Source organism: Meriones unguiculatus, chromosome 7, assembly GCF_030254825.1.
Source record: "Meriones unguiculatus strain TT.TT164.6M chromosome 7, Bangor_MerUng_6.1, whole genome shotgun sequence".
Lineage (NCBI taxonomy): Eukaryota > Metazoa > Chordata > Mammalia > Rodentia > Muridae > Meriones > Meriones unguiculatus.
This window is the reverse complement of record NC_083355.1, coordinates 4,287,192-4,309,120: the sequence shown is the minus strand read 5'-3', so window position 1 is coordinate 4,309,120 and position 21,929 is coordinate 4,287,192. Positions and strand designations below refer to the sequence as shown.

The following is a 21,929-nucleotide window of genomic DNA, read 5'->3' as shown; positions in this document are numbered from 1 at the left end:
AGAACCCTCTACGTCAAAGAAGGTAGATGGATGGCATTTCTGAGGATGACACCAGAGAGAGAGGGGGGTAGAGTGACACAGAAGGAGAAGGAAGGAAGGAGGGAAGAAAGGAGGGAAAGAGGAAGAAAGGGGGGGAGAGATCTTATGATTTCAAGCCTGTATTACTAGAATGGCAAATGAATGGTGACAAAAGAAAAAATGTTCGTGGTGTATCGAGGGAATTCCAGAATGGAGAGGGCATGAGCTACCTTGATGACTTTAGATGACAAGGGCGTCTGGTCAGTGCTGAAACCGCCAGCATTCACTAAAATTCAACATGTGCTCCTGCTTTCAGTCATTAGGGCTGTTGGAGATTATATTTCAGGGGCTCAAAGAATTCAAGAGAAAGTAACTTATGCTGAACAGATTCCAGAAGCACATGCAGTGTGCAGCTGCCACACACAGGACACAGGAGAAGTGAAACCTGAGCCCACCCCTACTGTCCAGCACAAAGGCACACTGTCTAACTCAAAACTGGCCTACAACAACTACCAAATGGCCATTTTTTAATTCTGGTAAAGGCAGAGGCTGTGGCTCAGTTGGTAGAGCGCTTAGCTGGCATGCACAGAGCTCTGGGCTCCGTCCCAGCACCATAGCCCGGCATAGTGGTACATACCTGTAATTCTAGCACTTAGCAAGCAGAGGATGAGGTTCAAGGTCACCCTTGGCGACAGAGGGGGCTCAAGCCCACCTGGACTACAAATTAAAAGCAAAAAGTGTTCTCCACTCTGCATCACCTCCCAGCTACCGAGCATGCTCCTGGTACACCTTCGCCTCCCTCTTGCTCTCTCCATTTACGGTCTAGTAGCTTGAGAAGGGCTGTGCTTTACCTCAGCCTTCTTCTAGTCCTCTGCCTCTCTCCAGCCTGTCAGCAGGACTGTGCCCAAGATGCCACCACTGGCCCTCTTCTCATCAGCTCCTAACATCACTCATGTACGCTGTCTCAGTTTTCATTCCAATCCAGCTGTCTCTAAAGTTCCAAAGACTCCTGCAGTATGTTCATTCCTGCATCCAGCTGTTCTCCAAGCAGTCACTCAGAGTTAGGAACTGGAGCACCTTTTCAATGCTGTGCCCCCCCTTGCACTAATAACTAATTATGTCCGCTTCCTGCCCATTACTACACTTATTCTCTCCTGTACTTCCACTGCCCCAAGTTAGGCCCTCACCATGATCCACATGGAAGGTTGTGCCTTCAGCGCCGGACTAACTCACAGATCTTTTTAGAATACATGCTAAGTATAATGAAATGATGGTACACTGAGTATAATGAAATGCTGGTCAGGGCTGCCCTGCCCTTAAGTGACCTCTCATCTGGTTCTACGCCCTTGAAACAAAAAGACAATCACCTGGTTTAGACTGGAGAGTAAGTGTCCTCCTGGTCACGGGTACTGCTCCAGAGAATACAAAAGTCTACCTGACAAAGGGTTTCCTGTGACACATGCACTCATGCATGCACGCGTGCGCGCGCGCACACTCACACTCACACGCACACGCACACGCACACGCACACGCACACACACACACACACACACACACAGCTCCTGCTCCTTCTTGGCCACTTAGGCCTCCTCCCTCCACCTTTTGCCAGGCCCACAGCATACCTGGAGCTTAGGCCACCGGGCCTGGCTCTCCCTCTGCCTGCTGTGTTTGCCACATTCATCACTTAACCCCGTCTGGCCTTTCCAAATCAGTCCAGCTCCTCGGGGACAGTTTCCCGTCTAATGCCTGTCATCCACTCTGACATGCTCCTTCATGGTTTGCTTTATGCCCATGTCCTTCTCTAATGTCCAAAGCCCCCCTGACACTGGGCTGCATGGAGCAGAGCAGTGACTACTACCTGCTGACTGAACACAGAGTTAGGACCAGCTCCTGGAAACCAGGCCAGTGATGTCACCAGGAAAGCTCTCAACAACACCCCCTTCACAACAACAGCACCAAAAATCAACAGGGACCTTAAACATGACTCCTAAGAAAAATAAGGGGGTACACACAAGCACGCCGCAAGCAGGAAGGTACTGTCACAATGCTACAAGCCCCAGTCAACTGTGGCAGGAAGTCTGGCATCACCCTCCCCCCCCCCCCCCCGGTAAAATCCCCACTGCCCTTGGCTCCTGGGGCAAAAAGAAGCAAAACACCATCACCAGCAGTTTCAAAGGATGTGGGATTCACTTGAACATCTCTAAATGCTTCTCCACCTCCTCCAGGCCTCTATTATTGCAACTGAAACTAAGCAGCAATAATTAGACAACCAAGCCGTAGCTGGTGATGAAGTGCGGACACGTTCAGGCAAGAACTTTCTTTGGAAGCCCACTCTGCAGAACTTTCATCTTGGGGCCTGGGTGTGGCAGGAAGCCTGGCCAGGGGCACAAAGCAGAGATCTATCGGCTCTCCAACCTCTGAAGCTTGCTGGTCAGGGCTGCCCTGCCCCTAAGTGACCTCTCATCTGGTTCTGCGCCCTTGAAACAAAAAGACAATTTGGTTTAGACTGGAGAGTAAGTGTCTTCCTGGTCACGGGTACTGCTCCAGAGAAGACAAAAGTCTACCTGACAAAAGTGTTTCCTGTGACTCATGCAATATTCAGAAAGGAGAGAGTCCAGTGCCTCCAAACCCAACAGAGCTGTCTGTCATCACAAACCAGACCCCTGCCCATTCAATTGGCAGTGTTTCCCCCAGAGCAGTGGTTCTCACCCTTCCTAATGCTGCAACCTTGCAATACAGGTCCTCATGTTGTGGTGACCTCCAACCACAAAATTATCTTGGTTGCTACTTCGTAACTGAAATTTTGCTACTATTATGAATCATAATATCTGTGTTTTCTGAGGAACAAAATGATGAACTGAACAACTCTATGAAAGAGTCTTTTGAACCACAATGGGGCCGTGACCCACAGGTTGAGAACCATTGCTCTAGAGGCAAGCTCCTGAACTTTTTCAGAGACTCATATAAGGTAGAACAAATTTAATTTTAGGAGCAAAATCAGTGGCAGGTTCAAAGCAACTAAAATTGACCAAAATCTGACTCAAGCTCCCATCAAAACTGACACCTACTTTTCCCGTGCTTAAAATATCAAAGTGAGCAAAATATGTAAATCAGTTGATTTGACAGAGGCCATTAAAAAGAGTTCATATTGGTTAGGGCACCATCATCCTATAGCCAGCTCATAATACACAAATATTACAACTTTGCTAGGAATCAACAGATGTTTGAGGTATCATTTGAGGACCACTACATCAGTTCTTATTGAAAAGCTTTCAGATGCTGACCCTCCTCCCAGGCTTATTTATACTTATGTGCACACGCAACCACAGGGCTAGAAATGGGGCATACTGGCACAGTCCTTTTGAAAAGAAAATTGGCACCATGCATCAAGAACTCTAACTATTCTAAATATATTTATACTCCCTGACATGCTAACATCGCCCCAGGAATGTGTAACTATGGTAGCCTTATGTTTCCAAGAAAGCCTTCAATTTGAATAACTGCTCTTTTCAAGCCAAATTGTTAGTGTGTAACTAAATTTGAAAACAATGAAAGTTATTCAGATCATGGAAGAACAAAGAAACGTGGTTCTATATATGGTCAAACACGCCCAGGAGATTCAGTGTTCCTGTTTGGGATGGAGAATGAAAGCAAACCTCAAACTTTGCACATTAAGGTTGCTTGCTAAGCAGCCTATAGGAGACCCTAGGCCCCACAGCTTGTTTTAGAGACACACACACACACGTACATACACACACAAAACCAGTTCTCTTCCAAATGCCACATGCTCCCTGTCCTGTCCAGAATACCTTGCACCTCACTGTCTACAGAGAGCAAAGACAAGCCGTACAGACCCCATCTCTACTTGCTAAGGTCCATCTCTTCCCTCTTGTGGGAAAAAGTCTGAAGCCAGTGAGAACCAAGAGCTCCAGCAGGAGCTGCCCCAAGCGATGGCTGAGGAAATGTCATGCTCTACCTAAAGACCAGCCATGGAGGGTACTCATCCTGCCAGGGTTCTGATGCAAAATCATGACTACTGGGGAAGTCTCCCTGGATATCCCTGTCACTCTCTCAGAGTCTATCCCAAGAGGAATATGGAGAGATCCTGAGTTAGTTAAGATCCTCGTAAAATACTCACTCAGAGGCTGTTACACACAGTCTGTGAGTAGCCCTGGACACAGAAAATCAGGTTACAAGGCTTGAGGTCAGAAGGCAAGAAGAAGAAACAAAATCTTCAAGTCAGTCTTGTCTTGTGTAGGGACCCTATGAAGGCAAAAACAACTCTCGCTTTCGAGCCTGAGAACTGGAAACTGAGGGTGTACGCTGATGAGTAAAGAAGTAATAAGACTCCCTGAGACAAAAAAGCCAATTGTTTGAGTGTTCAGAGAGACTAGGAGATCAACCAATGGTGAGAAACATGAACACCATTCTTAAAACATCGGCATTTTAGAAAATCACTAATCCTATCTCTTTCAAAGCTGATTTTTAAAATCACTCACAAGATTTTATATATATATATATATATATATATATATATGCACACAGATAGATAGATAGATAGATAGATAGATAGATAGATATTGCTTTCCAGTCTTCTGGACACCCCTACACATGAATCTCCATTGTTAACTGTGTAGCATGGTCAGTCTTTCTACATCTGGATATAAATTCTCCTTTCCGCTGTAGTACAACACATAGATTTCCTCTTGTAGATAGTGATTATTTCTACTCTACAACCCTTTCCACCAAAAACCAGAGACAACTCTCTTTTCAGTCCATTTCCTGAAGAACCTACAAGGGCCCTGGGCTCATAAAATTAGGTTACAGGTGCTTGAGAAATGGCTCAGTGGTTAAAAGCACTGTCTGCTCTTCCAAAGGTCCTGAGTTCAATTCCCAGTGACCATCTACAATGAGATCTAGCGCCCTCTTCTGGTGTGTATGCATACATGCAGGAAGAGTACTATATAAATAATAAATGAATAAATTTTTTTTAAAAATAAAATAAAATTGTTACAGCTGGCCAGAGGCCTTGCTTTCACCACAGACCACCATTTGCATCCTCCACACCTGCCCTGCTTCTCCCGTGGCAAGGCTCCCACAGTTCAGGACAGCTCTGTGTCCACAGACCACAGCGCTCTTGTCCTGGGGCACTCCTGTACTTTAGGCACCACACCTGAAGAAACCAGGTCACAGAAACCAGGTCAGATCCTGGAGGTCTTCAGTGATCATAGCAATGGGGCAAGGATGGACAAAGGGACAGATGAGAGGCAATCCTGAAAGCCTTCGGTGCTACAACTGTTTTTATCTCACCATCCTGGAGCTGAGTATCCTCTGCACACGTCCCTCATGAGCCAAAGCCAGAGACAGCACACATGCAGCTGCGCTTCAGCAATCTCCACATGCTATGCAAATCAACTGTTCTCTTGTGTGTTCTACCTCACTTCTCACGCTCTGCCAAGAAACTGAAACCCAGCTTTTCTCAACTCTTCTTATATACTGATAATGTAACTAAAAATTGGTTCTACTTTGCTTGCATTGGATCTAAGAGCTCAATATGAAGATTACATGACAGCACTTCCGGAGCAGGATGCGTGCAGGGCTCCTGGCAGACCTCTGGAAAAGATAAGCTTCCGGTTCACTTAAAAGCTCTCCTAAACATAAAGATCAATTGCGTGTTGACAGTAGAAATAAGGTGTCTAACGTGTTTACTATGGTGAGGGAGAGATTCCAAGGGCTCTCCTCTTAAATTTCTATATGGTGAAGACAGGCACTGTGGTGCACACCTTTAATCTAAGTGCTGGAAAAGCCAAGATTTCTGTAATTTCAAGGCCAGCCTGGTCTACCTAACAAGTTGTAGGCTAGCCAGGGCTACACAAACAAAACATATGTGGGGGTACGGAAGGCAGCTAGAGAGTTGGCTCAGCCCTTAAAAGCACTGGCTGCTCTGTTTTGATTCTTAGCACACACACGGTGGCTCACAACCCTCTGTAACTCTAGTTCCAGGGGACCTGACGCTTCCTTTGACCAGGCACACACATAGTATGCATATATACATGAAGGCAAAACACTCACAAAATAAAAACAGAATTAGATGGACATGGACATGATCCTTAAGACAGCGTTTGAGCTGGGCATGTGCACCCTCGGAGTCCAGTACTTAGGAGGCGGACATCTGAGAGACATAGTGACTCTGTGGTGAGCATGGCCTACATGAGACCTTGCTTCAAAAACTTTTTTAAAAAAGTTAACAGAATCCAGGAATTAGCCCCGATTTGATGACCATGACTGTGCAGCAGGGTGAAAAAGGCCTCTGGGGAGGCCTCACATGGCTATGTTCACAACCCTGTGCAGTATTACACAGAACCCTATCTGATTCCAGTCAGGCCCAGTGCCTGTGTCCCAAACAAGGTGCATATAAATCCTAACTTTACACCTGAACATAAACAGTTGTGCCAGAAGCCAACAGTACAGTCTGGCAGAACTCCAAGGTGCCATCCCAGAGTTCCTTTTAGAACCAGGAAAGGCACAGCCCACACAGGTGTAGTTGTCCAATGATCTCTGCCTAGGAAATACTAAAGGCCTGCAGTCAAGAAAGTCCTCACTGTTTGCTTCTGAAAGTCCCTATAACTGAACAGCAACCCTCTAAGACCCTCTAAGTATGCACGCTCCATCTTCAGCATACTATAACTGAGTTGGGTGCCAAAGGTTTTATTTTTAATACCAAACAGATAGCTCTGTAATCCAAATGCATTTCCCCACAGAACAGTGATAAAGGCCCAAGGCCAACACAAAGGCAGACAGGAGCAAATGCAGGGCAAACCTGGCTAAAACATTTGTGTGTAAAACTGTCAAAGCCACATGAAAAGTCTCTTATTAGTTTAAAAACCAAATATTATGGCTTAAGAAGTTTGTGTGGAAGAAAACAACAGAGGTTCTGAGCATGCCTGTATGCTTCATGAATCCTCAGCAAGTGTTTCCTCCTAACATGTGGAAACTGGTCCAAGTAAATCCTCCAAGGGGAACTGGTAGTTCTGTACTCCAAACCAAACTGGCAGGCTTGGCTAGACACAGAGGGACACGGAGGCAACACACCTATTGTGCCAGCTATTCACAAGGCTGAGGCAGGAGGATCACATAAACCTAGGAGTTTGAGGCTATTCCAGGCATCACAGAGAAATGATCCCTCAATTCAAGAAGTACAGAGGAGAATAAGAGAAGGGGGCAAAGAGAGAAGACAAGACACGAGGAGGGGATGGAAGGAGAGAGGAAGAAAGCCAAGGAGAGGAAGCAAGGAGAGAAGAAGAGAAAGAGAGCGAGCTACTCTCAGCCTTCACATGATCATTTTATACTATATGATACTCAACGAATTTTATTGTATTTAATCCCTCTAGCTCCTCCCAAATAAAAAGATGTAAAAGCTTATAAAGTGGACAATAAATTTCCTTTTCATCACCCTGTGCAGTTCTCCTAACAATGGCTTGCAAATATGCCCACATCTGGGAGAGTGAGAGAGTTTGCCTCTCCCAGGACAGGCAGAGTGGAAGCAGAGAACCAACTCCTGTAAGATGCCCTCTGACCTCCACACACAATAAATAAATAAATATAATTTTAAATATCTTAAAGATGTGAACCCCCTAATCCTCAAACCTTTAAAAGTATGTCCTCATATGACAAAAGGCAGGCTGAAGTTGTGGATGTCTACAAGACTTATCCTGGGTTATCCTGGTGACGACACTCATCGTGAAAGGACAGCCAGCAGACAAAGTGGAGAAATGCTATCCACTCACCGGCTTTCAAGACCCAGGGAAACAAGCATCCTCAAGAGCTAAGAAAGGCAAAGAAGCTGACTTTTCCCTCCTGCCTCTGCAAGGAATTATGCCCAAACAAAATATTGGTGTCAGCCCAGTGTGACCTAATTTGGACTTCTGATCTCCAGAACTATAAGGTAAATTTGTGTTTGAGTCCTCCATTCCCGGCAGTAACAGGAACTAAAAAACACTCGGCTTCCATTTTCCCTTCCAAATACAAATCATGCCTGAGTCAAAGCAGTCACTATTAAAACCAAGCAGAACAGTAGCCTCTTGCCTCATCCAGCAGGCAGTAACACCAGGGAAGGGCAAGAACAAAGCATGGCAGAACCCCCGCACCCAGGGGCAACAAATGACAGGAGGGAGAGAAAAGACCAGTGGGTAAGGCCTGCGAAAGTTTCCAGCAGAAGAAAACCCAGAGGGTCCAAAGAGGCTGAACAATCTCTTGGGGGGCTGCCAGCAGGTGATAGCTTTTCAATCACAAAGGAAGGCACACATTGCTCTTACCTGGAAGGCAGCAAAGGCTGGCTGGCCTTTCTTCCACTGAACAGGCACACACCTCTAACATTCGGGGAAACACAGCATCCACACATCCCAAGCCCAGAGTCAAGCCTCCTGACTTCACCAGGTCAGAGCTCTCTAAGGGCTTACCTACAAAGACCTAACATGCTTCCCTTTGGGCATTTTAATATTCCTTGGCAGAGTATAAGGCGGCAATGCTGCCTGTGAGGCAATAAACTAGAATTTGGTTCTATTAAACCCCATACGCATGCTAAGTTCCTGATCTGTACTTCCCTGCCAAACCAGAAAAGTTCGCCACTTGCTCTGCCTGCCACTCTTTCTTCCATTCTCTTTGGAAACAATACTAACAACCACGTAAAGCATTCCAAATAACCTTCTACAACTCCTGAGATTGCAGACCATCTGAGGGACCAGAGCCCTGGCTAACTACGAACACCAAGGTTAGCCAGAGAATCTGAATCGCTTCTGTCATGATGGAGGCTGTGGACTGGTGTCATTACCCTCCGTCTACCTTCAGGCAAACAGCTCAAACTCCTTGCCAAGTGTGCTCAGGTCCTAACTGACAGCCGTGGGGACCTGAGCTAATTCACAATGCGATAGTAGCATGAACCTGGCCGACGTCCCCCGGCTCAAAGGCCCCGGTCAGGCCACCTGTGTTCATCTCCAAACAAAGAACTGGATGGGGCACGTAACTTCTAACACCCCGGAGAGCCGGAAACTCCTAGGGAACGCAGGCCGGGCGTGTGGCTGCTCGCGGCGCCTGCCAAGTGGGTGACAAGCAGCAGGCGACTCCAGGCGACTCTCAGAGACTCCAACCACGGTCAGCCGGCCCTGGCACCCCTCGCCGCCCCGGGCCTCCTCTGCGTCCTGATGATCCTGGCGACCCTCATCGCTCCGGTTACCCCGGCCCCGAAGACCCTCTAACCTCGGTGACAGCCCTCCCGGGGATCTTCAGACTCGAAAACCTTCAGCCCCAGCGACCCTCAGGCCCGAGTAACCCCGGTCCCGAAGACCTTCGGACCCGGTTTAACACCACCGGCCCCCTGGGTGCCCTCAGCCACGGCGACCCCTGCCCCCGACCACCCAGGCCTGGTGACCCTCAGCCTCGACGACCCTCAGGCCCAGGTGACACTCAGTTCCCGGCGACCCTCAGGCCCGGATGACCATCAGTTAGTTCCCGGCGACCCTCAGGCCCAGGTGACCCTCAGCCCCGGCGACCCTCAGGCCTGTGAGCGCCTGGCAAGTCAGCCCCGGGCCCTCGCACTGCCGCCGTCCAGAGCTCCGCGCCCCGCGCCCAGAGCCCCATCCCAGGGACACCGGGCGCCAGCGGAAGCGCGCGAAAGGGGCTGCGGACCGGCCCCACTCACCATAGCTGTCGTCGTCCTCCATGGTGCCGGCGACCGGCTCCGGCCCCACGACCGCCACTGACCTCCCACAGCTCGATTCCCGTCCGACACTAGCTTGCCTCAGACAAGCTCTGAGCCCCGGAGCCCCGCCCCCCGCACCGCGCCCGCACTGCCCAGCACACGCCTGCGCACGCGCCTCCCGAGACCCCGCCCCCGGTACAAGGTCCCGCCCACAACAAAAGCGCGCGTGCGCAAACGCCCTCTCAGCGCCCCCCACAGCTTGCAGCCTTTGGCTGGTATCTGCGCACGCGCAGCCTGTATGACCCCGCCCCAAACCACGCCTTCGCCTTTAAGTACCGCCCCCTACCACCCCCTACTCGCCACGGGGCGGGGCAGAGTTTCGGGTTTCGAGTTTCACAATTGTGCGTAGGCCGCGGGCAGGACGTGCTGGCCTGGCCCACAGTCCAGCTACCCCGGTGATTACAGAGGCCCAAGGTCATGGGTGCCACGGAAGGGTAGGTGGCCCTAGCTGAATCCACCTCGGACTCCAGATTGTCGAGGAGGAAGTTACCTAATCTTATCCGAGTTCGTTGCTTATACTTCCGACCTGGGTCCAGTTTCAGAGGACGACCGCAGGCTTCACTCCCTTAGAATCCTCAACTCAGGCTCCACTGCTTTCTTTAGCCTGTACTGTGAGGACGAGTTGATCCTCCTGTGCAGTGCTGGCCAGGGGCTGCTCCTGTGAAGGTTATGGCATTTATTCAGCAGGAGGTCTCTTCAGAATTAATCAGGGGAAGTACCAGCTAACGATCTGGAAAGGCCCTTGGGAACACCCTGCCCTGTGAACTCTACACAAGTGTCACTTAGGGTAGGGACTGCGGCTCAGTGACAGAGCACTTGCCTAGCATGTGAGAAGCCCTAGGCTGCATCTCAGAGAACGTCGCGACATGGGCCGGGGCCTCTCCAGGTGGTGGTCCCTGTCCAGGATGTCCCCCAGTACACCGTGCAAACACTCCTTACCCCATCAAGGCCCTGCATGGCCATTTAAAAAGAATTCCACAGCCGGTAAGCTGGCGCATGCCTGTGATCCCAGCACTCGAGAAGGTAGGTGGATCTTTGAGTTCCAGGCCAGCCTGGTCTACAAAGTAAATCCAGGACAGCCAGGGCTACACAGAGAAACCCTGCCTCAAAATAATAATAATAATAATATTCAGAAAGGCCTGAGTAGTGGTACATGCTTGTTGCATGCCTATTAGTCCAGCTTGCCTGGAAGCTGAGGCAGGAGGACAACATAGACTGAACCTCAAAGTATGTCAAAAGAATGTAAAAAGGGACTGAAGGAGACAGTGGGAAGTTTGGGGGTGCGTCTTCCTCATTGAAACAAAGACTGCAGAAGGGTAGCTCCCCAGAACTAGCCTTCTCCCTCCGCAGCTCCCCCTTCTCTGCAAATTACTGCCGGGAAAGCTTCAGAAAGCTTCGTGGGACCCTCTGGACTTCTGAGGGGCATGAAGGGGTGAGACCAACCACAGGTGAGGAAGGGGAGTCGGGTCTTTCCTTGTGGGTCCTTCTCTCCCAGTCCATGTTCTCTGCTACGGCCTCCTTTCTCCTCTAGGTGTGTCAGCCTACTCTGTAATTGCTCAAAATCTCTGTGCCGCTTCACTGCATTGAGACCCCCAACACACACACACTGCACTGCCTCATGCTTGGCCCTGTGCTGTGCTGAAGTGAGTCTGTGCGTACTTCCCCGCAAGGATGGGGGCGGGGGCGGAGATAGAGATTAAAGGGGAGGTGGAGAAGGCAGGGCATATTAAAGACTTTCATAAGTGTGTGTGTGAATGCTTCTGTGTGTATGCATATGTGTGTGAAGGTATCCATGGAGTTCAGAAGAGGGCACCAGATTCCTTGGAGCTGGAGATATAGGTGGTTGGAAGCTGCCCGAGATGGGTACACTTCCGTACACAAAATAAATAGCAACAAAAATAAAAAGATGGGGTTGGAGAATGGCTCAGCAGTTAAGAACACTTCCTGTTCTGGCAGAGGCCCCAGGGTCAGAGCCCAGCACCCACATGGCAGCCCACTGTAGTAACTCTGGTTCCAGGTGACTGAATACCTTTTTTCTGGCCCCCAAAGGCACTGGGTAAGTGTGTGGTACACATGCAGACAGACAAACACACGTAAAATAATAAACAAATCTCTTTCTTTTTTTATTTTCTTTTTGAGAATATTAAAATAGGTTTGAAGAGGCTGGAGAGATGGTGCAGCCAATAAGAGCACTTGTTCTTGCAGAAGACCCACGTTTGATTCCCAGCAACCATATGGTGGCTCACAACCGTCCATAATTCTAGCTCCAGAGGACCCAATGCCCTCTTCTGGTTTCTAGGGCACCACAAGCATATGGTGTACAGCCACACATGCGCACAAAATGCCCACACACAAAGTAATAAATTTAATTAAAAAAAATAGGTTTGGCCTCTTTCGACCTCTCACTATGGAGTGCTCTTTGCTGGTTGTTCCAATTGACAAGTTTTCATTTAATGTGTCTGTCCACATCTTTGTATGTCTGTAGAATGCTTAGCACTTTTCACACTTTACCATATGCTTCTACAAAACGCTGTAGTTTGCTAGAAATCCGACTCACTCTGCCAGTTTCCATGCTGACTTCTCGCGTGCCTGCCTTACTCTTCCCAGGTTCAAGTCCTTGTCCCCGGTCCATCCCCACCCCCACCCCCTTTTTAAATCTTCTGCAACCTTCACATGTAGTTCACTATTTGGGTGGCGTGTGATTCACACCTTTGGTTCCTGTTCATCTCATTCTCCCAATAAGGACACCCACCGTATCTGCCTCTGATGACTTTATTTGCTTATGCTAGGAACATTAGAAAAACAAAAGCAAAAAGAAAAGCCAGAAACATATAGTTTATCTATCATGGTGGGGTGGTGGCACACACCTTTAAGCCCAACACTCAAGAGGCAGAAGCAGGAAGATCTCTGAATTTCAAGGCCAGCCTGGTCTACATAGTGAGTTCCAGGACAGCCAAGACTATAAAGAGAGACCCTGTCTCAAAAACAAAAAAAAGTTTACCCATATCACCCTCTTGTTTCCCTATATATCCTTACCACAGGCCTCCCTCTTGGAAATGTCACTCTTTTAAAAACATCTTTTAGGATTCTAATATTATTAAATCATTTCCCATTTCCCTCCAAATTCACCCATGTATTCCCCCATTGCTCTCTTTCAAATTCATGACCCTTTTGTTCTTACGTGTGTGTGTTTCTGTTCCTAACTATATAAAAACAACCTGCTCGTTCTGCATAGTTACTTGTCTGTGTGTTTTTAGGGCTGACCATTTGGTATTGGACAACCAGTAAATGTGCTCTTCTCCTGAGAAGACTCTGTCCCATTTTCAGCAATCCTTAATTACCTGTAATTTCCTTCACTAGGGTTGAGGCCTTCTGAGCTTTCCTTCTCCCATCAATTGGTGGTGTCCTTGATTGGGTTGTGTTTAGACATTTGTGTTGGTGAGGCTTCATAGATTAAATTCTGACCTTTCTAGGGGACACAATCTTACAGCAAACTCCCCAGTCTTCTGGGTCTTGGTGATCTTTCCACCTGCTCTTTCCTGAGGCTCAGGTGTAGGATTTCTGATTATCAGCTGGGCCTGGGCTCCACAACTCTACATTTTGATCAGTTGTGGTTTTCTGTAATGGTCTCCATCTGTTGCAAGGAAAACCAAAACTCATATCCCTGATTAGAAATAAGAACTACACTTACCTGTGGATATAAGGACAACTGTTTAGAATGTAATTAGAGGGCTGGAAAGATGACTCAACAGTTAAGAGCACTGTCTGCTCTTTCAAAGGTCCTGAGTTCAATTCCCAGCAACCACATGGTGGCTCACAGCCATCTATAGTGAGATCTGATGCCCTCTTCTGTCATGCAGGCATATGTGCAGATAGAACACCCATATACATTTTTAAAAAGATGTAGAATGTAGTTAGGAATTATGCTGGTTTAGTAAAGTGACAATTGTGGGTTCTCCTCTAAGATGCATGACTTCACAAGCACTGGGGACTTGGTTTTTAGTTTCAGGCATGATTTCCTCTTGTATCAAGTCTGATTAGAGCATTTGGTCACCACCAACATTTGTGCTACTACTGCACTCTTGGTTCATCTGCCATACTGGTCGTGTTGTGGTTCATAGGTGTCATAGGTAGGTAGGACTGTTGGTTGTTCTTCTCCTTTGGAAGCTTGCACGGTGCTTTCCGGTACTCTGAAAGCTCATCCTTGAGGTGGCTTTGAGGTTGGTTCCAGCCTTGGGCCTCTGGGGTCTGAAGTGTGTGATTTCTTCAGGGACTTACTATCTTGGGGGCGGGTAGCTAAGATTAACTGCCTAGAATGTTTTGGCAGCCTCTTGGACAACCATGGCAACTCAAAACTCAACGTCTTATGCCTGATTTTCTTTTCTTTTGTTAGTCTATGGCTTTCAGAGGGGGAGAATTGTCAGCCCAGATGGGAGATTTTATTGAAACTATACACTGACTTATATGTATAAGTTAGTAGCAGTAGTAGGCCTTATGACTTCTTCAGACATCCTTACTGTTATTTTACCCTTCTCCATCTTTCTTCTGTATTTCCCCTGTCTCTGATTAGAAACCTCCATTTTTCCTATTTCCTCCTTCATGTCACGAGTACCCTGGTATTCCCCTATTGTTCCTTTCCCACCGCACCCCTCAATCACCCCCTTTTTACGTTCCTGGTTTCTGCAGTTATTCCAGGCTATATACACAGACCTGAAGATTTGAAGCTACTAGCTGATAATTTTTAAAAGTATACAGTCTACCACCCTTCCATCAACCTCCGCCTTTCATTATAATTTCAAAAAATAGAGTTGAGAAATAATTTACTTAGCAACAATAGCCCAAAATATTCTTGTGGTAGTGTTGGGGTTTGTTTCTTTGATTTGAATAGCAAAGAAGTGGGTTGGGAAAATGGTTAGCTGTCAAGAGCACTCACTGCCTTTGTAGAGGAACCAGGTTCAGTTCTCAGCACCTACATCAGCAGTCCACAGCTGCCTGTTATGCTAGATTAAGGAGATCTGACACCCTCTTTTGACACCTGTATGCATATGGTGTACTCCGGCACACACATATGCACATTAAATAACATTTTCTATGTGTAAGAGCATTAAGTGGCTTTACTATGTTTACATATAAAAAAAGGATTGGGGCAGATTTCTGTTTAGTGATAGCAGATGATTTCTAAGCTGTAGGAAGTGGAAAAAAAATAAAAAACAAAATAGCAATCGGACATCCTTCATCAAAATACACATACACAACATTTGCTCGCATACAGCCAATCATTCCACATAGGTTCCTTCTAAGCGCACAGTGGGGTCACAGCTGCGCATGAGCAGAGTTTCTGCTAGGTCCTGCCCTGTGGGCTCCCTGGTAGAGCCTTTCTACGTGGCCATGGCTTGGTAGATGTGATCAAGAGAAGGCCATTAGAGTGAACCCTAGTCCTCCGGGACTGTGCGTCACAGGCAGTCGAGAGAAGCGTGTGAAGAGGTACAGAGGCCTGGGTGACGCCAGCCGGAGGATCACGTGGGACAACCGGAAGAGGCTGAAAGGATCCTCCCCCAGCAACTCCGGAGAGAAGGCATCGCTGCAGGTCCACACCTGCCCTTCAGAACCGGAGAACACATTCCCATTGTTTTAAGCCGTCCAGTTTTAGGCATGCTCCCTGTGTTTCTGTGGTTTTAACATTTATTTGGGAGCTGGCAACATGGCTCAGCGGTTAGGAGCACTTGCTGCTCTTCCATCCAGGGGAACCAAGTTCAGGTCCCAGCATCCACATTGGGCTGTGCATAACTGCCTGTAACTCTAGTTCCAATGACTCTGACCCAGACTCCTATACACACTTGGTACATGTACTCATGCAGGCATACACATCCGTGCACACAGATGAATTATTCCATCTTTTCAAATGTCAATTTTTAATTTTTATGTGTGTGTGTGGAGGTTCAGGCACGTGAGCGCAGGTGCCAGTGGAGGCAGATGAGGAAGCCAGATGGCTACATTCACACAAGTGTGACCAACCTTTGCCTACTGGGCAGCAGCCCAAGATGGACTGCCAGAGGTTTTGGAGAGGGCTGGCAAGGCCTGAGACTCCATCAAGACACCTGCTTCATAATCAAACGAACAAGTGCTGTGCCTGACCCTGTCAGGGGTCCTTCATGCTCCCTGAGACTCAAGGAAGTGCCTGAGCTGAGGCAAGGTAAGCTTTCCTGGAGGCCAGCCTTTGGCCTCTCCCACCTTGGTGGGATGTGTGAACAGGCCTCTCACTCAGGACTAGGGACCCCAAAGCTTAGCCAGGAGCCACTGTGGGCTGCACATGCCAGTTGTGGGCCTCAGAAGAGGTGCTCATACATGAAAAGGCTGCGCAGGCCCAGTTGGGCATTGTCTTGCCTTGAAAACCCCAGATTTTATTTTGCTAAAGTGTGCAGTTTCTCCTGTGTGTGAATGGCACTTAAAATGTGTTTGTAATGGAACTTGATTGTATCCAGCTGTCACCAACTGTCCCTGTGCCCCCCAGAAGGCAGCTGGCCGCGTGCCACGTATGTTGGGGCGTTCACTTCAGAGAGAAGAATTACTGCTCTGCTTCCAGCTTGATTTCACCAAAATGTTTTCAAGTGTGAGAAAGACAAAGAGGCCGGGGTGGGGCCCTGGGAAGGCACAGGAAAGCCAAATGGGTGAAAGAGGCACTGGAGCCCTGGCTCTGCAAGAGTGCGTTGGTGCTGGGGGAAGGGCTGCCTGTTTCCTGAGCAGCGTAGAGCACGTTCACAGTCATGCTTCTTCCACTAGCTTTTCCAGTTCCCTCGGTGAACAAATCTTACCAGCTAGGTCCTGGCTAAAGACAGTAAACCTGTCCCTGACAACGGGAACAACTTAACTGCAACCACATATGACAGAAAGTGCCAGGCTCACTCATCAAGGTGTGCGGGCATTCCCTTAAAGGGATTGCTTCTAATATCATATGAACAAAAGGATCATATGTAGGGGTGAGGCGGCCGAGTTCCACCCTGAACCCACGGAAGGAAAGAACTGACTCCCACACGCCGTCTGACCTTGATGAGTGCCCTGTGGTGTGTGTCTGCACCCCACAAAATAAATACTTGTAATTAAAAAACAGAAGCCAAACCATGCAAGGTCTATTTTAACAATGTTCCCTTTTAGCACGGAGTGATGAAGGTTTAGATTCATTTGAAGACACAGTCATGAGGGGCAGGAGAGATGGTGTTGTGGCACACATCTTTAACCCAGTACCAGGGAGGCAGAGGCAGGCAGATCTCTGAGTTCTAGGGCAGTCTGGTCTACATGCAGAGTGAGTTCCAGAGCTACACAGAGAAACCTTGTCTCAAAAGAAAACAAAAGACCCCTCCCCCAGCTGAACCTGACCTTAACCTCGGCAAAGCTGGAACCAGGTGAAGCAGCTCTCTTTGGAGAGCATCGGGCCTAAGCAACTTGTCTCTGGCTGGTCAGCTGAGGAGCTGGCCCCTGACCTGAGGCGCCTGGCTGAAGTCAGGGACTGTGGTCCGAGGCAGAGCACACACAATTAAAGGGGACCACACACCTGCCAGCAGGGTGTCCCAGGGAGCCACCCCAGTGGTGTGAGATCTGTATGAGTGCCCACTGGCTCTCCCTGAATGGTGGATGAGAGGAACTGGGAATGACAGGAGATCCTGAGAAAAGCCTGGGGCAGACACACACCACAGCCGGGAAGTGAATGGGGCCACAAACGGAGTGAGGAGGGCAAAGCAGAAAAAAGAGGGGAACACAGAGGAAGAAGCTGAGGCTTACTAGATGGTCAAGGGAGCTGGGTGTGGAAGAGAGTATGAGACCGTGAGACGGGGTCTTCTGAGCATAGGAGAGAGCCGGGAGGCGGGCAGGGCATGACGGGAGCAAGGTCCACTCCTGGATGGGAGACAAAGCAGGGGCCTAACCCATCCCAGAGAGGCACCTCTTCTTATGGCTGCAGACCATGGCACTTGCAGAGAGAGGCTGGAGAACCATGGTGCCCATACCATGTCACCCATGCAGTGGTTAATACTGCCAGCCTGACAGGATCCAAAATCAACCAGGAGACACATATGCAGGCAGGCCAGTGACAGCGACAGGTTTACTGAGGTGAGATGGTCCACCCTGTGGGAAGCAATATTCCAAAGGCTGAGGCCCTGGGTTGTATAAAAAGAAACTGCCAGTTGAGCCCTGGCATTTCTGTTTCCTGAGTGGAGATACAGCATGACCAGCTGCCTCATGCATGCTCCTGTCACCACCATTCCCTGTCAGGCTGAACTGTAAGCTCAAACAGTGTCAAACCCTTTCTTAAGTCACTGTTGTCAGCACTTCGTCACAAGTAATGAGTACCGTATGTGGGTCTCTCGCCTGGGAGCCTTCTAGGCCTCTCACAGGCCTGGCCATCCTTCATACCCCATCCCTTCCCAGGTGCAGACACTGTCAACTTGGGTGTCAGAGGCCAGTCAGACCAGGTTAGCCAGTCCTGCCTGCCTAGGTCACCTTTATCACTGCCTGGAGTGATCCCAGGAGCCCAGGCTGACCTCATGTCAACACTCACACTACCCTTTTCCCGGGCATTTCCAGTAGAACTGGCCACACCTTTCTCCATCCACCATAGACTAGAACCCCCTGTTGCCAGCAAGTTATCTGCTTGACTTCCGGTAGACTGGATATACCAGAGCCAGCCAGGATTTGTAAAAGTGGCACTAAAAAGGTGGTTCTAGCACCTTCATCACCACTGTTGCTCAGCAGTGTCAGGCTACTGACCACTGCCTGGGCAGCCTGGTTCCTCTGCTTTGTGGCCAGCACTGGCCTCATCTCACACACACTTGTCTGTCCTTATCTTGTCTGGATAAATAGCTGAGAAGATTACGCCAAAGACCAAACTCCCTGTACCTGGCAGACCAGGAGCTTTCTGAAGTCCCTAAAGCCACTATATCAGAAGTTGCCCAGGACCTGTCCAGACCTGAGCCATGGATTCAGAAGGGCGGCTTTCTAACTGGAACCTCCCACCATAGGCACCCTCAGAAAGACCTATCTGTTCCCAACTTCCGGGACAGATGCTCTGCTGAGCAAAACCACTGAGGTCGAGATGGACGTGGCCATTTCCATACACACTTAACAAAGTCCTGTGTCAATGAGGAAACCCCAAGCCCACACAAAACACAAGTGTATTGTCACTATGCCTTCAACCTACGGCTGGGCAAGCCGCTGGCATGCTGTGCCACCACCAGGTCAGAAGGGAGACTGCTGATGTGAACTGCATGGTACGGCAGCATCCTTAGAACATAACAGCCACTGTTAGAGCTGGGGTACAAGACCCTCAAAACCGGTCAGTGGCAGCTGACGACCCCACTGGTGGGCCCCCCATGGGGCATCGCCGATTCTCACCTATGCCCATTACCTGCCCCTGTGCCTACCAGGCTGCATGGCATTTTGCCATAACTGCACATGGACTTGTGGTTTCAGGGGTTGCTGGAGTACGTAGGCCGTAGAGGGTCTGCAGGGGGGCCGGAAGCCATCATCCAGGCCTGCAGTCTTCTGCCTTGGAGTCACTCACGTTCCGCAGGTGAACCCAATAAACTAACTGGCCCCACAGTAGAACTCTGGTGCACTTCTACAGTTTGCCTAATGTTCTTTATGTCTGTGTCTGACAACAGATGTTGACAGTTCTCCACCAGTATGTAAGTCAAATTCAGATCCCAATCCTCATCCCGCCATCCACGAGGCAACCTCACACCCTGAGTAAAACAGAGCAGCTCTGCTTGGTGGAGTAAGCCTGATTTGGGTCTGTGCAATCCAGTATGCATTTCAAATCACCCCCAAGGTTTACAGAACCTTTAAACAAATACAGCTATGAGATAAGTTTAAATAAACCTCTTTAAACCTTTTATTTAAAAATAAAAATTTGAGACGGGATCTCAGTACATTGTTCAAAATGGCCCTTACTTTTAGGTTCGAGCAATGGTGCTCCCCAGCCCCGCTGTGGATGTCACCTGAGAGCACAGCATGAAAACAGTCCCCCTGACCTGGGGAGGCAGCCTGGCCATTGCTGGGATGCACCTTTTTAAAAAGGAAAGAAAAAGGCAGACACAGAAAGGACTCTCAAAAAATTGCATTACTTTATTGCACCAAAATCTTGGCAATATCTGGGGGCCCTGAAGAGGAAGTGGAAGAGAATGGGGATCCCCTACACATACAGATGCAGCCACACAAGAATGTAGGATGTAACAGCCCCTAACAACAGGCAGGTGAGCGAGAACAGAGGCACCAGGGAGCTGGCCCTCTGCAAGTGGGCCTAAACCACCTCTCCTGCCAAGTGCAAACTGATTTGATCTGATCCAACAAAGTGACCACTTTCAGAAAAGCTTTAGTTATTACCTCACCAAGAACGCACTATGCCCCAGGCCTGCTTCTAACTGCGTCTAAGGAAAGGACTTGTCCTCACTGACAGCAACTCGCTGCCAGATCAGGATGGCAGGCGGGCGCTGGGACTGCCCAAGAGGCAGCGGGTCACTCCCCTGGAAGAGACTTCACAATGTATAATCTAGCAGACAAAAGAAGGAACCCATCTAGAGGAAACGCGGAGACAGGTCAGTTCTGTACTGACAGAGCTACACCTTTCAACTAGAGAACGTCACAGGAAAAGGAAGACATCTACTGCCCCAGAAGCAGCTGCTATAGGAAGCAATGACACACCTCAAGAGAAATGACAATCCCTGCCCATGAAGGGGCCTGACTCCCTGCAAGACAATACATGGAGCCCACAGTGCTCCTGGACATGAGATCCCCCACCCACACAGAGACAGAGCACATTCAGCTGGAAGACTCACCCAGCAGGCCCACCATGGAACTGCTGTTCCTCCCTTTATTTCTAAAGGGAAAGAAACAAACAGGAAGGAAACATCCACATAGAAACATGACCTTACCTCCGTGCCAAGGAGGCAACAACTTTTTTTCCACATCTGCAGCAAGTGAGGCCCTGAGCTGGCAATTGAGCAAAATGCTACACATGGAACTGACAAGGCAGCCCCCACCCCTCCCCAGGGGCCCAGACTGAGAGGGCATCCCCAAACAGCCTACTAGGAACCAAGAACCTTCCGGCACCTTCCACCTCCTGGGTGCCGTCTTCCCTCACTGAGAATACTGAAATACTGCCCTCACAGAGAAGTCTTATTTATTAAACCCTAAGTCGCAGGGACAGCTTGAGCAAGACAGGGAAGGCAATCATTATCGATTTCAAAGCACTCACAAAAATGAGCAAATGCAGCCAGTATTTGCATATCAGGTGAACATATGGCTACTGGTAGCCACAGGCCTGGTCAAAAATAAACGCTTTATCATAAGTAGTAAAATAATGGAGGATTCGTCTCCAGAGACCACCACCTTGACAGAGACCCACAGGTTATGGCAAATGTAGAAGCTCAGAAAAGTCTCCCAGGCAGGGATGGCAGCCCTAGAGGCAGAGGGGCTGGCACACATTTCATGGCTCCCCCAGCCCCAGCAGCTGCTGCTTTCTAGGAGGAGAAGCACTCGGGGTTGGAGGTGGGGGCAGTGCAGTCACCAGGGTTACTCCTTGTTGCGGCTGACAGTCAGTCACACAGAGGCCCCTCTGAGGGGAGAGCCACAGGATAGCTCCAGCTTCGGAGAGCAGAGGAGGTCTCCAGAAGAGACACCACCACCATGCCACCATTCTGAGTGAAGGACGTGCTCGGAGATGCTGGCCTCGGTCCCTTGTCTCTGACAGACCCAGACCAGAACAGGTGGTCTTCCTGCCTGGACCCCAGGGTCTACCGGAGGATGTCTCCGCAGGTCAGGCTTTCTCTTGTGAGGTTCGTTACGAAACCACCAGATGCCCTGAGCTGAAGCGCCAGGGCTGCTGCGCTGGCTATCTGTAAACAGGGGGACCAGGAGCCTCCACATGGCAGGCTCACAGGGCAGGAGTCTGTACAAGGTCACGCCTCAGATCCAAGTGGACAGCTCTGGGATGCTGTGGCACAGGCACACTGGTCTTCCTGGTGAGACTGGTGAGAAAAGAGACCATGACAACTCTTAGAGCCACAGACCCTTTAAGACATAGTCACACCTACAAATAACTAGTACATGCCAGACACGAGATACACACACACCCCAAAAACTCTTGCACCAGTCACACAAGACA

At 49.1% G+C, this 21,929-nt stretch overlaps 2 protein-coding genes and 1 long non-coding RNA gene across 9 annotated transcripts in view; 1 reads left to right on the top strand and 2 right to left on the bottom strand.

Moving 5' to 3' along the window:
- Positions 1-9,868, bottom strand: part of Cyth1 (cytohesin 1) — an 80,244-nt gene extending 70,376 nt beyond the window's left edge. Inside the window, exon 1 of the mRNA XM_021640058.2 lies at positions 9,716-9,868. Coding sequence (XP_021495733.1) covers positions 9,716-9,737 — 22 coding nt within the window. The 5' untranslated portion in view covers positions 9,738-9,868. The remainder of the gene's footprint in view (positions 1-9,715) is intronic.
- A 205-nt stretch (positions 9,869-10,073) lies between these two features.
- Positions 10,074-12,155, top strand: LOC110550578 (uncharacterized). 3 transcript variants are annotated; one of them, XR_009592685.1, is made up of 3 exons: positions 10,074-10,209; positions 11,126-11,223; positions 11,915-12,155. It is a non-coding gene; the product is annotated as an uncharacterized LOC110550578 (long non-coding RNA). The 3 variants fall into 3 exon arrangements; XR_002476531.2 differs by having other exon boundaries at positions 11,928-12,154; XR_009592686.1 differs by lacking the exon at positions 10,074-10,209 and adding an exon at positions 10,216-10,798 and having other exon boundaries at positions 11,928-12,154.
- A 7,713-nt stretch (positions 12,156-19,868) lies between these two features.
- Usp36 (ubiquitin specific peptidase 36) overlaps positions 19,869-21,929 on the bottom strand; it is a 30,516-nt gene continuing 28,455 nt past the window's right edge. For all 5 annotated transcript variants that reach the window (XM_060386308.1, XM_060386306.1, XM_021640008.2 and 2 more), the window contains one exon: positions 19,869-21,792. The gene's annotated coding sequence lies outside the window, so the exon portion shown is untranslated. The remainder of the gene's footprint in view (positions 21,793-21,929) is intronic.